This window comes from Acanthopagrus latus, chromosome 6, assembly GCF_904848185.1.
Source record: "Acanthopagrus latus isolate v.2019 chromosome 6, fAcaLat1.1, whole genome shotgun sequence".
Lineage (NCBI taxonomy): Eukaryota > Metazoa > Chordata > Actinopteri > Spariformes > Sparidae > Acanthopagrus > Acanthopagrus latus.
The window spans coordinates 14,864,242-14,877,474 of NC_051044.1; the positions used below are offsets into that span (position 1 = coordinate 14,864,242).

The 13,233-nt window shown below is 39.5% G+C and overlaps 1 protein-coding gene and 1 long non-coding RNA gene across 2 annotated transcripts in view; one reads left to right on the top strand and one right to left on the bottom strand.

The window, feature by feature from the left end:
* Positions 1-667: 667 nt before the first annotated feature.
* Positions 668-2,419, bottom strand: gpx1a (glutathione peroxidase 1a). Its single transcript, XM_037101250.1, has 2 exons — positions 2,055-2,419; positions 668-1,358 (listed from the first exon to the last, which is right to left on the bottom strand). Exons 1-2 carry the CDS (start codon positions 2,277-2,279, stop codon positions 1,008-1,010), a joined length of 576 nt encoding a protein of 191 aa, XP_036957145.1. The 5' UTR covers positions 2,280-2,419; the 3' UTR covers positions 668-1,007.
* A 1,017-nt stretch (positions 2,420-3,436) lies between these two features.
* LOC119021180 overlaps positions 3,437-13,233 on the top strand; it is a 29,747-nt gene continuing 19,950 nt past the window's right edge. The window contains exons 1-2 of the long non-coding RNA XR_005075498.1: positions 3,437-3,581; positions 10,189-10,282. This is a non-coding gene — a long non-coding RNA (uncharacterized LOC119021180). The remainder of the gene's footprint in view (positions 3,582-10,188; positions 10,283-13,233) is intronic.

Genomic DNA, 13,233 nt, shown 5'->3' on the forward strand with positions numbered 1-13,233 from the left:
CAAAACGCATGCATTATGCAGAACATTTCAGGACAATCATATTATAATCAGTCCCATTGATGCATTCATATGTAAAACACTTTTTAAATGGTAGAGAAGGGGCTATGAACTATAAGGCTACACACTGGTAGTGATTTTTTTCTATGTTAAATAATGCATCATATTTATTAATTTTGCTCACTAACCTTGGATCTGAAAAGTAAACAGTAACTAAATTATCCACATATGTGTAGTGGAGTAATGGAAGGAAGATGAAAATACTAAAGTAAGATGACCTTAAAAGTGTAGTGCAGTAGACTACTTGAGTAAAAGTACATAGTTACTTTCTACAACTGCCATTCAGGTAGCTAATTAAAGGCATTTTGGAATTCAGTACAGTATCTTCCTGAAGTTTGTTTTTGTGATAGACAAACCCCCACAGGATTGCCTTAATTAGAGTTGGTAGCCTAAGTCTTTGACAGTCACCATGACTCGTCTGAATTTATAGTACCAGACTGGCTTAGTCATTGCTGTGAAAATGACAGTTCAAAGATTTTGTTCACATAAACAGAGGTATCGGCTAGTACTCATGTACAATAGTACTTTAATATCTCAACGTTAATACAATACACAGAACATTTGAAGATATAGTGTGTGTGATGTGTTTGTATACAAATGACAGTAGTCCTTTAAATGATGTAAAATGTTTATTTATCCTTGTATGCCAAAGAAGATATTTGTGATATGTGTCACACACTGTGGTATAGTCAGATTTTACATTTTCATCAGAAACTCCCCTCACAAAAAGGTTACGAGGAGAATCTTCATTGAGTAAACAGGCTGATCAACCACAGTGTACAACTGTGGAAATACCACAAACTGAAGAGCGTTGCAACTGACTTAAACTCTGAAGGTGGAAAAGCATGATATAAAAACCCCAAACAGACGTTTTACTGATTAATCTTTTTCGGCCAGGCTGGTCATAACTGATAAACTCAGGAGCCACCCAGAGTGCATTGTAGCGTGCGTTACTTGACCTTCTTCAGTAGCTCTTTAATATCGGCATCAATGTCAATAGTGAGGAAGCATCTGCTATAGCGCTTATAGGGCTCGCCATCAGGACCGACTAGGAATTTCTCAAAGTTCCAGGAGACGTCGTCTCTCCTGACGGGACTCCAAATGATGGACTTTGGATCAGTCATGAGAGCCATGGCATCATCGCTGGGGAATGGCAGCTTTTCCTTCAGATAAACAAACAGGGGATGGGCATCCTTTCCATTCACATCCACCTTCTCCAGGAGATGGAACTTTGGCTCAAAGCCATTCCCTGGACGGACGTACTTCAGAGACTGCAGGATTTCATCATTCTTGCCGTTCTCCTATTATTAAAAATACAGAAACGTTGAATACATTATAGATGGACAGTATGCCATCGAGTTGATTAAAAGCCATGTGCAGTCTTCAGTCAGACTGACACAATGAGGCCAGTGGTACATCCCTCACTGTACTGTACTTGATTTAGTGGTAATTGTGTTTCTATTGAGTATTTCCATATTTTTATTGCTTTATACCTCTATACTTCACCATGCTATATTTTCCACCTTTTTCTCCCTACAGCAACATATAATGGTCATTTTGCAGAGTTAGATTATTTTATAAGGATCATATTATAAAATATGAGTCACTCATGAGACATTCTGCTGCTTATAAGTCCTTTATTTTTGTCATGACTTTAGTACATTGTGCATACTACTGTCAGTAATTCTGAACAGAGGCTTTTGAGCATTTACAGTGATACTGCATTTTTTAAACTAACCTTTTAATATAAATATTTAAATATATATAAATACTAGTCTCCAAGGCAGACTGAAAGACACGTAATACAACACAGGCATCCATCAGATAAACTTTACATTGGTTATTGAATATTTTTATTTTATAGCTTTTGTTTACATAGCTAGATTTGAGCTGTTAAATTTGAACATACCGTGTAACAGATAGGACTCAGGCTGTGTAAATAATACCCTCCATCGTGAAAACAAAGAAGCCCAGGTTTCAAACCACACAAGTCTTACCTGGTGTCCGAACTGGTTGCAGGGCACACCCAGGATAACGAGCCCCTTGTCGGAGTAACGACTGTGGAGCTCGTTCATCTGAGTGTAGTCCCTGATGGTTGTTCCTCAGAGAGACGCCACATTCTCAATGAGAACAACTTTCCCCTTCAGCGCAGAGAAGCTGAACATTTCTCCGGACAGCAGCTTGGCTGTCAGGTCGTAAAACCTTTTCACATTCCCGGCCATTCTCACGACTTCCGATGAAGGGCACGAACAAGCTGCTTTACTTAAGAGAATAAATGTAAAAGCACCTCACAGCTTATTTTTATTCAGGCGGGTCAATGTCAACAAGTCAACTGCAAGTCCAGCCTTCGTTTCATTATGGGGCGGGCCGTAGCGCAGCTGATAAGGAAGTATTTTCTCCCCCCTACCTTTGAGGAAGTAAGCTGATGAATATTAATTACTTTTTTTTTTTTTTTTACCAAATATGGTCAACAGGTAAAACGGCGTTTCTTAAAGGTCTACTACACTTTGGATTTTCAGCCACTATACTTCCAATGAAAAAAGAGGGCGCCAGTTCACCTCCAGGATACTGTCGCTGTGCCCTTGAGCAAGGCACCAGACCTCTTACTGCTCAGTGCGCCTGTATACATGGCAGCACCCCCACTCTGAAATCTCTCCGCACATTGATTGTGCATTTGTGTATGTGTGTAAAAGTAAAAACACAGTGAAAAAATAATAATTTCCTTAAAAGTATGTCTATCATCTTCTTCCTTCCCCTCTTCTTATTTGAAAACTTAAGGCTACTAGTTACTCTGCATTTATAGCCAAGGTAGTGATTTTTTTAAAAACCAGCGTATTTTATCTGCAATCAGATAACAAAAAAAAAGAAGAAGAAGAAGAAGAAACTCATACCAACAATCAGAAAATGCTGAATATCAGAGCCAATGACTGGGCGACCCATATGTATCCAATACTTAGACGTCCATTCTGAAAAAGTTAAAACATTTGCAACACAAGCCTATTCATCGAACATGTATAGTCTTAAATAACGTGCGAATGTTGACACAAATGCATTGACACTAAATCTGAATTCTTGAAAAAAAAAAAAAAAGTAGTTGACATTGTTTTCTTTTTACAGAGTTTTACAAGCACATTTCACCCCTTCGTTCGGCATAAGTGGTACTTTCCAGGAAGTCACGGGCAATCTGAACAGGTGAAAGATCAGTAACTGCCTGAAAACAGAAAACATATTTGGTGTTTTACGGGAAATACATCCATGTTAAATGCCCAGGAGAAGGTAACATCACCTGTTAGACAGCCAGCGTGGCGGCTTGGCTGGTCTCTTGCCTGTCGTCAGGTGTTGTAACTATGGTTATTATAACGGTCTCTTACTTGCTGTACTGTGGACTCCTAGCAGACGTTACCGTAGCAACTGGCCCTCCTCCAGTGAAGAAGGTTACCCTCGCCTACAAATACAGAAGAGGACACTACAGAAACTGCTGGGAACTTTCGCCTATAGCCCTATTTCATGATGACCCTGCTAAGGTAAAGCATCGCTCAAACGATATTCCCCCCCGTGTTTCTGGGTGGTTTTCTCTGTTTTGTTTTTTTTTTAAATTTCTTAAACTTATGTGAGGCAGAGTTCACTCCATGTTGTGGTCGACCGCTAGATGGCGGTAGTGTCATTCCCTCCACACGAGTCAAACAGTCGAAGACGAATCCCTTTTTCCTCAGCAGATAGTTTTGATGGTTTAAATATTTGAATTAATATTTGAATCAATGAATAATTGATTTAACTGCATTCGATGTAGTCTTGACGTTCTGTCATTGTTTCTATCTTTTTTTCCCCTCAAACTTTTGGCACAAACTGATTTTTTAATGTTTTGCCCTTGAGCAACATCATAGCACATCTGGCCAGGGTGTGGTGTGTTTTGTGGATACAGATGTCACAGAATATTATCCAAAAGCGTTTTGTGGTTGTATGTTTAAAATGCTGAGATACTGACCCGAACCAGAGATAGCATAAGGATCGAATGGGACTCCAGAATGTTCAGTTTTTAACATTACATCAATAATGCAAAGCATTTTTAATTAATGCAATAAACTGTGACATTTGTTCACAGTAAATTGTTCACACAATTCATTACTGAACTAAAGTCCAATTTCTTTTAGAATCTGATATAACTTATTTCTCAGTCTGAATTAGATGTGTGGATGAGTGTAAGTTCTTTCAAGCATTTGGAAAAACAGTCTTGTTTGCCAATCAGCAGTATCTGGAGAGTTTCAGTCAGCCTCCTCAGCTGTTGATGTGATGTATACTGTGTGTGTTTGACTGGTGTTGTTATTTTGTGATGTATTAGATGTTGAGGGGCCAGTGTGCAACTTTAGGGACAAACCTTTTGGGGAGTGTAACTACAGCTGTGTGGATTATAGTGTGTTTTTATTTTTTTATTTATCAAACACATTTCGTCAATCAGTCATACAGCTTCCCATGCTGCTTTATGTTTGATTCACCATCCGACAGTCAGATCAATAGCTTGTCTTGTCAGCTTGCGGTTTTCACAGGAGTAGCAAGTTGTATAAATAAGAATCATGTTGGTGTGGTTGTTGCTTTAGCTGAGAGGAGCTGAGCTGTGACAGTGTAGTATAAGTGTCTTTGGAAAGTAAAACCAGGGTACTTTGAAATGCAAGTTATGAAATATTAAATCCAGTAAAACTGGTGTAGGGAAAATAATAATGATGAAATACGTGTTGAACGAGTCAAAATGAGGGCTTTATAACACTTTTGTGACTGTGACTGAAGCTCTTGTGGTCTCCTTTACTGCCACACTGGTGCTGCTAAAAAAAACACAAAAGTTTGATCACTCTTTGAGATGATTGCCTGCATTCCCAAACCACTCCCGGTGTGAACTCATCCATCCCAAAATCTTAGTGTCCATAAGCAGCAGGAAATAATATCTGTGTGCTCTGTTTTCCTGATACCTAATCCTGCACACTCTCTGGGGTCTCCAAACGCATGTGGCGCCGGGTTCCCACATTTTAAAGCGAGCCCAGCATGAGTTGTTTTTGCAGTAGGGCCGAACAGAACAAGAAGGAATGAAACAAGGAGTTGCACCTTGAAATGGTTAAGCAGTAGGGTTTGGTGCATCATGGAGGGGCTGGAGGTTAAGGTAACAAGGGTGGAAAACAGGGTCCTAACAGGTTTGGTCTACTGTTTCTATAGCACAAGCTTCATGGAATGCAGAACACTGTATGTGCTGGTCACAGAGCCCAACTGATACCTAATTTTTGGGGATGATGCTGATACGATATAAGGGAGTGAGAAATTGCAATTGACTTCATGGCTGATAAACACATTTTTTGCGATGATGCCTTAAATGTGATTAGGGCAAACTTGTGACAAATCTATGTAATGGAGTCAGGATAATTTACAGTCGAACAGTAAGTCTTAGGGTCCAAAATGACACCAGAGCACAGAAACATTAAACTTCCCTGGGAATTGGATAATTATATATTTTTCAAAGCATCCTTTTCTGCATTATAATTACTTAAAATAATGGGTTTTCATATCGTTACTCTCTTATTGGACAGCATATACGGTGATATACATTATGATGTATCATGTAGAGCTGGGACATATTTGAGCTTATATATCGCCATTGTTGTAATATCATGATGATAGAATGAAATTATTCACTATATCTTTGTTCTTCATATCCCATTCCACAGTGAATCTCAGACCCTGAGATGTCACAGAGCCACTGCGAATGACAAAGGGAAAGTATGAAGTGAAATTAAGTTGAATGAATGTGATTATTGCTGACCTTCATTTAACTAATATTCAACTTGGACCATTTTTTTATTAGTTCTTTCCTCTATTATCTTTAATAAATCATAAAAATTGTTGGAAGTGTGAACTTTCTGAAGGGGCAGCTTGCCAGAACAAATTTGAGAACCACTGCCATACTATATCATTACCATATTTTAGTATTCTATACTACACCATGTTAATGTGCCATCGACTTGCTTTTTGTCATGTATTATAATTCTATTACATCTCTATATCAATACCCATTCTGTTATCTGATGTATCACATAGTAGTCCAGTGCCTGCTGTTTAACTTGACCTAATTTTTGCTCAAAATACTGTTAATGTTTAATTTGTATTCTTTTCTTATTTTTGGTTTTATATCAGTCTATTTTAACATCAATATTAATTATTATAATTATATTAAGCTTAAATGTGGATCAGCTTGTCAAATATGAAAATTTGCTGCTTTTATCAAAAACTAGAAATATTTAGACTGTTGGTCAGATAAAACAATTTATGGGAACATTTAATGAAATAAATCACCAATAATCATCAAATTAAAAAAAGTATAGTCATTGTTTTCATCTCAAATGATTATACACCTAGACAAACACCTAGACACCCTACTACTATGAGTAGACCCTACTATTTCGTTCACCCTCATTGAGATAAATGAGGTGAAAATTATGTGACAGTCAAACAACATATAACATTCAGAAGTCAGGATTTATCACATTGTGTTTGAGACATTAGCTTTGGACAAAGCTGCTCAAGCTGAGTAAATGATTGATCCCCGCCTTGCTTGGCCCTCATTTGTGATTCTTTGTTTCTATGTTAAAGACCCTTATTTTAGAAGAAGTCTAATCCTGACGCGCCAATACAATCAGACATCGTCAATACTGAGATACTGAGTAAACTATCCTGTGATACCATCTCTTTTACTCAACTCTAATATTCTCTGATACCTACCATTTTTAGAACCAGCTTTCCGCAGTATTGACTTAAGTGGCACAATTTAAACATGCCACAGCCTGATGCACGACAACCTGATGGAATGTTACCAGAGTTCAGTAATGGACTCTTTAAAGCTTTGCTTCAAAACCCTTTTGTTGTGCTCATCCTCTTTTTTTTCCCAAGCCGGCAATTAGGCTAGCAGTGGGTCCTGGTTCCCCTGCGCAGTCACAGCCAAGTCCTGATCTAAGTTAAAATAATTGGGGTAATGATCTCAGCTCATTAGTGTCCAAGCCTCAGAATGCCATTCAGTCCCAGCATCATGAGCCCCAGAGAGTGATCTCAGATGGAAGGACTGTTTTTTTGGTGTCTAAATAGTGAGAGAGTATCTATTGATATTTGCTGTGAGAAAGATTTTCAAAAGTGCAGCTGACAGAGGATAAGTGTCAGCGAGGCTAGTTTCATCCTCTGTTCTCAGCTTTCTCACTTTTACCTCCTTTAATCACTTCCTCTGGAGAAACAAAAGACCTCAACGAGGACTTAAGTTGGTCCTGAGCCGGTTGCCATGGATACAGGGTTGGAGCTGCTCCGTCTGCTCCTTCAAACGTCAAACACACATATTCTGGTCCCCCCACTCACTAAATCCTTCTCCACCAGCAGCCTCTTCACAGTTTCAAAAGCAGGGGGTTTCCAACCCCACTTCACCTCTGCCCTGCAGCTCTCCTCTCCTCCTCTCCTCCCCCCTCTGCTCTGTGTCCAACTTTGACAAACGCCAGAGGGAGGATAGGGGGGCGGATCATGTAGTTCTCTGTCAAATTTGATATTCCGAGGTAAGCAATTGGGGTTAGGGTTTGCAGTCCTTGTCCATGTAGAATGTCATAAAAAAAAAAAAAAAAAGCTGGATGACGAGTGGAACAGTGATGAGATGACACATGTGTCCGCATGTCTCCGGGGACCCATGTTTGGGTCACAATATGATGAATGCTGTGTTAGGGGGCCGGTCAGGAAATGTGCATCATTTTGAATGTTAGTTGTTGCGTTGAATGATGAAATATTAGAACATTTCTCCAATATTTACCCTTTCAGAAAGACATTTAAAAAGCAAGCCTTTCTGAATTTTCAGTGTGAAATGCTTAACTCTTACCCCGTTGCTTTACTGCAGCCAATTCAGCCAATGTGCAACGGAGATGTGGCTCCTTCAGTTAAATTTTGGAAGCTTTTTGCCTCAGATGAGCTGTCAGTGTATTGAAGAAACATCAAAAGACAGCACACTTGTGTCTTGATGAGTGCAGAGAGGCAAAACAAAGATTGTGGACAGAGGATTGTGCTTTTAGGCAGTGGTTCTTTGTTCTGGACTCCCTACATGGCGCCCTGTGATGATTAATAAATCCGCTTGGCTCAGATGTCCCGCTGTGAGCCCCCAAAGCAACTGAAGTGTCAAAAAATATCCTCAAAGTTTCCCAAATGTACTTGCAGTTCTTAGAATAAGATCAGTCAAGCCATTAAATGGATGTTAAAGATCAATATGTTTTGTATTTAAAGTGTTTAACATCTTATCTATTTGTCTGAAAATGTGAATCCTATCAATATTGTGGACATTTGATGAAGTTTATCTGTTTTTCTGCAAACCTTTGTTGTGATTTATAATCTCCACCGAGCATCCAAAGCATTATGGGACCAAACCCTCTGGACAAGCATGGTGGTGTTAACCTGTAATTACTAAAATATCATGTGCATAATGTGTACACCCTGGGATTTATTCGCCAACACAACACACGCAGGAAAGTATGTATCCAAAAAGATAGAGCTTTCACTTGAAGTCTTTTTCCAGAGCTGCTTGTCTTCATGCATTTAAAATGGACAAAATGGCAAGAGAAAACAATGCAACTGATATAGGCTTGGAAACTGGTCTCATGTTAGACTGAATGCAGTGTTTACATCCAAAGTGGCTCAAATTGAAGATTCTTTACCTGAGAAAAGAACTGGAAACTGACAGTAGATTGATGAATCGTTTGTTCTACAGCATGTGGCGGATCTACCATACCATACGTCGAGTTTTGGGTGTTTTGGCAATTTTCTGTAGGTTGACGAATTGTGAGGGTGATGATAATATAGCCGGCATCTTCACATCAAAAGTTCAACATCAGGGAACCACTGTCCATCCATTCTGACTGTGTTTGAGCACCAAGCATCAATGTTGTAAACACAGAGTCCACCTCTCCTTGTCCAACTGTTGTCCTGATGGATGGATGGCTGGATAGATAGGTAGGTAGATAGATAGATAGATAGATAGATAGATAGATAGATAGATAGATAGATAGATAGATAGATAGATAGATAGATAGATAGATAGATAGATAGAAAGATAGATAGAAAGATAGCCAGTAATACTCTGAATAGGATCATGCCTTTTTTGTCTGCTGATGCCAAACAAATCTTACACCAGATTTAGCAGATTTCTCACTTCGTGCAGTTTTCCTGTGTGTTTGAAACTTTAGAAAATTTGCTTATCCCGCAGTGCACGGAGAACACACACACACACACTCCTACCCATGACTGGCCTTGCGTATTGAGGAGCAGAAGGAGAAAATGGGCATTCTCAGACACACTGGCTAGGCTTGAAGCGTAGCATTGATAGGTTTATGAACAAATTGGACCATTCCGGCGTATTTATTACACAAGCCTTCAGTGGTGCTCAGCTCAGCACAGTGGGAAGAAAGTCTTGGATGTCCCAGGAGTATTCATTTATAAAGAGTGTCTCCCTTTCCCTCTTTTTTAATGGGCAGCAGGGTGCTCAGAATGGAGGAAGGAGCAATAATTGCCTCACCGCCAAATGCTCCAATTAGAGCTCTGACTGATGAGCATATTTCTCTTTGAATTTGACACCTGGCCAACATCAGAGGATATCTCTTTTTTTTTTGAATAAATCCCACTGTATCTCTGCATTATTTTTTGCCTTACATTACAGTCTATGGTTTGTGACTCGTCATTCCTCAGAGACAGGTCCTTTAGAAATGTTGATGGTGGCATTTCAGAGTTTTTCCCCCATTTTTTCAGGAAAAGTAGCATTTTCTGCTTGAGAGCATTAATCTCTCTGTCAGTGCTGCTGTTGTCTCATAGGAGGTTCTATATAATTATGGCATTTGGAACCATTATAATGAGGGAAAGGGGGAAAGGTCAAATGCTGGTGTGACTATGACTGTGGATCAGGAGGTAAAGCTGGTGCTCCACTAATTGCAAGGTTGGTGGTTTGATCCCCGACGAAGTGTCCTTGGGCAAGATACTGAACCTATAATTGCTCCCAATGGCTGGTGTTCTATGTACTTTTCTCGTTTATGTGCTCTCTCTTATCAAACTGTATTTAATTGTTCATCTGATCTTTTTTTCCAGGTACCCCAACCACAAAACCGCTACACTTTCGGCAGTATTCTGAGGGAGGAAGAAAACACAGTCGATGAGGAGGTATCAGACAAAGGGCTATAAGGTCTGTTCCTTTCCTGAAATCACACACATTGTCACTGTCTCGTTTCCCAGCAATACGTTTCTCTCTGCCATGCTGAGACTGATCAAAGTTTACCGACCGTTAATCCGCTACATGAAGGTATTATCGCTCTCTTTTCTACTAATCACAGTCGCTTGAATTTTGTGTCACGGCATGTATTTTTTAAATATTTGTTTCCAGTAACCCAATACGGTGTCACTTTGTATCGCAGCTCGGTAATAACATGGTAGTGGCGGGCTTTGATAATAAACAGGGAGCAATTAACCAATTAATGCCATGTGATCACCAAAGTAATGACCAAAGTGATGATCATGGACCTCCCTCATATAATTTTTGGCCAACACACTCAAGTGCCCTGCCCCCTTCCCCTAGTGAGTTGCACATGCATATTATGCTACTCAGTAATGAATACTGTCTGCATAAAAAGGCATAGTGATAAAATGGATATATCAGTGCACCATTTTTTCTGACATTAATGGAGCAACCTGACAATAATGATAACATAGATGTTGTTTTCACAATATTACAGGCTATCAGTGCAATACCTTAAAAATCACATGAACATTTTTTTTAAAATGATGAAATAATAATCACATATTAATGCTGAAATTCATTCTCCCTTATGCTCTAAACATTCCCCTTTGTTTCAAGGTGACACTATACAAACTATACCATGACTTTTTGCGTGGAAACGCTTAACCAATAATCAGGGCTGCACGGTGAGCTGTCATGTAAAGTGAAGACATGTAAATGTGAAGATAACCATTAAATAGGAAATAAACTGTGCATGTACCTCTCTGCGTTACTGTGTTTCAAATCCTGGTGTGTTTGTGAAAAGTGTTCATTAGTCTTAATTTTTCTAAATGTACAGGGAGCAGAATTAATCACTGTGCATCACAGTGAAACAAAGTGTATTTTCACACACTCATCATCGACATCATCTCACCTCAAGTTCCTCACATACTTTTCCCACGGGGATGTTCAGTTCAGTGTTCTCACAGTGTCTCGGCAGCACAAAGAACATCATTAAAACATTTTGTAGAACACAGCCTTCAGATACAGATTCTTTTGGTGTTTTGACTAGACATCATTCATGACATCGACACAATATTTAATGTCATTTCTGAATGATATTTCTCGTTTAAAATGGAGCTAGGTGCCATAGATAGCCATTGTGAGTTAGTGCCTGTGTGCTTTTTTCAGTGGGAGCAAAACAGAAGAAATGTGAGGTGTGTGTGTGTGTGCTGTGATAGAATGAATCACTGCTAACTTCAAGGTGGGCATACGTCAAGCGGCAGCAAGTAAAAGATCAATATCCAACCCCATGATCGTCACGTGCACGTCTGAGTCATACTGTGTGTTTTCAGGCAGCACAAAGTAAAATTCAGTGTGAAAAGCTGAGCACATGAAATTGTTTCTTTGCACTTCCTCTTGCCTTCTCTGTGGCACCCCCTGGAGGGTTAGGAGGTAGGTGTGTGTGTGTGTGTGTGTGTGTGTGTGTGTGTGTGTGTGTGTGTGTGTGTGTGTGTGTGTGTGTGTGTGTGTGTGCGTGTTAGGTAGTACGGCAGGAAGAGATTTATGATTGGAAAGTAGATGTAGGGTGAACTTGGAAGACAAAGGAGAAGAAAGAAAGAGAACAATCTGAGCTCCTTTTAGCACTTGATGATAAACGATCTCACTGCGTGCTGCTCGAGGGATGCTGGGAAAGTGAGTCATTGTGACGAGGAGAGAGTTTTGTGGAAGTGGTTTGATTATGCAGGGCACTAAAACAGGTGGCCACGCTGCAGGTTGCCTCAATCACTCTGCCTCTGCTGGAGGAATGTGTTTGTGTGTCCTGTCTGGCTGACCGTACCATCTGCTTGGATGCTGTTTCAGTCTGGCTCTGCTCCAGCAGCACTTAGCCTGTCTGAAAGGTCAGCTTACACAGTCATCAAACTGGACATCAGTTTCCTTCACCAGCAATCCTCAACCCATCTTCTTCATCTTTCTACACTCACTGGCTGTTAGTTATAGATGTGTAGCTCTGCATATTAAAATATAATTAATGGTCCCTATAACAAAAAGTCTGTAAAATAAATGGATACTTGTTGAATCAGGTATAGTAACAGCTTCAACAAATTGATGTATTGCATGCATGATGCACAACTTTTGATACATAGATTAATATTTTCTAAGTTTGATTTTTTTCTTAGTACAGTTTAACAGTCCTGAAATAGATTTTACTTTAAATGTATTAGTTATGAAACTTAACTTATGACTGTTGTTATTGTAGTTTGCAATCTTGCCTGTCACCAGGTCAGTTTCAGAATTACCCTGGTTTCATAACTCATGATATTTAGGGTCCAGACACACCAAACCAAGACCACAGGCCTTGTGGCAATGAAGGCTAACTGTTGCATTGCCTCAAGTCAGCGGTGTCTCGTCCAATAAGCTGCACTTTAACCGCACAGCAGAACACAGCTGACCGCTAACTGTAGGAGAGGAAGTAACCCTCCATACAACCAGGTAGCAATGGTCTGTGTTAATTGTTCAAATGATGAGACCTATTTTTTTTTATGCTGGTTTGAATATAAAAAAGGATGTAGTGGCCCACAAGTAGGGTTGACAAGATACTAGCAACACCTCTTAGTACAATGATAAGATTTAACAGCACCAACACCTCCTTCAGAATTAGAGTTGAGTCCAAAAAACAAAACTGAACTTTACAAACTTAATGAAGGAAGAATTTGCTACAGGCTGTTGTATTAGTCTGCCATGGTTTGAGCTGCTGTGTTGAATAAACTCTATCAACTGAGGGTTTACCAATTGGTGTACAGAAAATGTGTTACTTATATTCACCAATGTTGGTTTTCACTATGTCTCACGTGGGCGGCTTTATTGTCCTACAGCTATTATCGATATGCAACAACTGTAAAAAAAGAGCCCACTCATAA